Consider the following 2,421-nt stretch of genomic DNA (forward strand, 5'->3'; position numbering starts at 1 on the left):
AAGGGTTGGCCCCAAACCTTTTGGCTTTTTAGAAAGGCACTTAAAACTTGGGTTATTTTTTGAGCATTGGGATCAAAATGTCTAAAATTTTTGCTTGGAAGTGTGTAGTAAATGTGAGTTTTTAATCACCTACCAGTGTTTATTGATTTTTAATTGTAACTGTTGTTTTTGTAAACTGAATTAACTGCTGAAGGAACTAAAAGGCAGCATAAAAATAAATTGTACATCATTGTATAAAAGTATTGTGACAGAAAGGAATATAAGATCTAGCCAACCATATCTGTACATTTTATTATTTCATTCAGTTAGATGCTATTCACTCTCTTATCTGAGGAGTACCAACAGCAAAGTTCCCTTATTTACACATCCACCCATTTCTGTTGCTTTTTCATTCTGCTTACTTTGTTCTTCTGGATGCCAACTGTGAAATGCTTTGAAAATAAAAATGCTTCTGTCTTTTGTCCAAGTGCTTCTTTTCCAAGTACAAAATCATATTGCACTGTACTTCAATGAATCTATAGGAAGGAATAAACTTAGTAATTGATTTTTGGATAATTATTTTGTCCCTTCCTCCCATTTTTGGCTCTTTCTAGTTTAAAAGTTACCACAATACATTGGATTTTTAAATCCTGTGGAATCAAGTTTTAAAAAATATCTTTTTGATTTCAATTTTAAAGAACAATGTGGAATACTATATTTACTAAATACTATATAGCACAAAATATCTGAAAAAAACATCACTATGGAAAATACTGGGTTCAATTTTATAACAATTGGAACATTATTCCTTAAAATACTTGCTTAATCATTGTGGCACAGCAAGAAAAAATGCAGTCTCAGAAGGATTTTTAGTCTTTCAAGTCAAGTTTGACTCCTTGTGACTACATGGACATATAGGTCCCCCTCTTAGCACCTATACGAAAATAAGTTTGCTTTTCCTTCCCAGTATACAGCTCTGGAATATTTCAGCTGTCTTCCATCTTAATACCAAACAGATCCAAACTATGTTACTTTTTTAAAAGATCAACCAATGTCAGTTTGGTGCTGTAGCAAACAACAAACAAAATTATGGGCACATAAGGATGTCAGCTTTATTAAGCATCATCCTGCTCTAACCGTTATTACTACCTACTGTTTCTTATGATACATAGATTACTCCAGAATGACTTCTAAGGATGCAGTTTGAGGGGAAGGGTAGATAAGGTACTCAATGACCCTTATAAAAGAATTAAGTATGATTAAGCGGTGTAATTTTCAAGGAACAGCCTCTGAATTAGAATGAATATGCGAGAGAGACAAGTGGAATACCAGCTATGCCTCTTAGTAGTGCAGTCTTAATGCAGGTTTATTTGGAAGCAATTCTTAACTATCTTCAGTGCAAATTAATACATAAAAGATCAAACATAACAGAATCAAAATAACCAAGGGCCTCAAAACGAGGAATGGTTTGTGTGTTTGGGATGTTTTGAAAACTACAATGTAGCTAATTGAACAAAATTAGCTGATTAAAAAGAAAATTCAAGAATGTTCCCCTGAAACCAATTTGGGGAATCAGTGCCAATGATTCAAAAACATGGAGTGAGAAAACACAATTTGCAATCTTATTGTTTACAATTAATGCCTTGATAAAAGGGTATAGTTGTTCCTGAAAGATATATATATATATATAAAAATTATAGAGTATACTATTGATATTCAAGTTTTAGAATTTATTCTGTAAAATTAAATACTTTTTCCATATAGTATTTATGTAGTCAACGTGACATAGGGAATATATTATGGGATATTGTATATAAAGCAATTTATTTTAGTACCTTTTCTTCTAAATTAATTGAACTATATTTCATGTTTTAGGTATACTATTTCTGCTGCTGTCCAAAGTAGATAATTATTAATTCAATATGTTTTAGCAGAATTCTATTAACAAAAGTTCCCATATTGTATTAGGAAGCTATATTTGCAGATAAATCAAACATCTAAATATATAATTATTAAATACAGAATTATTAAATAATTATTAAATGAAGATCTTTCTATAGTAGAAACAGATACAAAATAAAAATGAAAGTGTTATATTGTTCTAGATTAGAAGTATATACTCCAGCTTTAGAGATCATGGCTTTCTAAACCTTGGAATGTGAAACAAACGTAAATGTTATCATTAGTGGCTTTGAAAGTTCAATCCATTACTGTGAAACATGATTTCCTGTACTGGAAACAAACATGAGGTTTAATGTTGATTAAAATAACATTAAGCCACAAGCTCTAGAACAGTGGTTCTCAACCTTCCTAATGCCGCGACCCTTTAATACAGTTCCTCATGTTGTGGTGACCCCCAACCATAAAATTTTCGTTGCTACTTCATAACTGTAATTTTGCTACTGTTATGAATAGTAATGTAAATATCTGATATGCAGGGTG

General features: G+C 31.2%; 1 protein-coding gene across 1 annotated transcript in view; it reads right to left on the reverse strand.

The window, feature by feature from the left end:
* Positions 1-234: 234 nt before the first annotated feature.
* Positions 235-2,421, reverse strand: part of LOC107287981 (tripartite motif-containing protein 59) — a 23,364-nt gene continuing 21,177 nt past the window's right edge. The window contains exon 9 of the mRNA XM_015816552.1: positions 235-515. Coding sequence (XP_015672038.1) covers positions 507-515 — 9 coding nt within the window. The 3' untranslated portion in view covers positions 235-506. The remainder of the gene's footprint in view (positions 516-2,421) is intronic.

This window comes from Protobothrops mucrosquamatus, unplaced genomic scaffold, assembly GCF_001527695.2.
Source record: "Protobothrops mucrosquamatus isolate PMUCROS unplaced genomic scaffold, P.Mucros_1.0 scaffold464, whole genome shotgun sequence".
NCBI lineage: Eukaryota > Metazoa > Chordata > Lepidosauria > Squamata > Viperidae > Protobothrops > Protobothrops mucrosquamatus.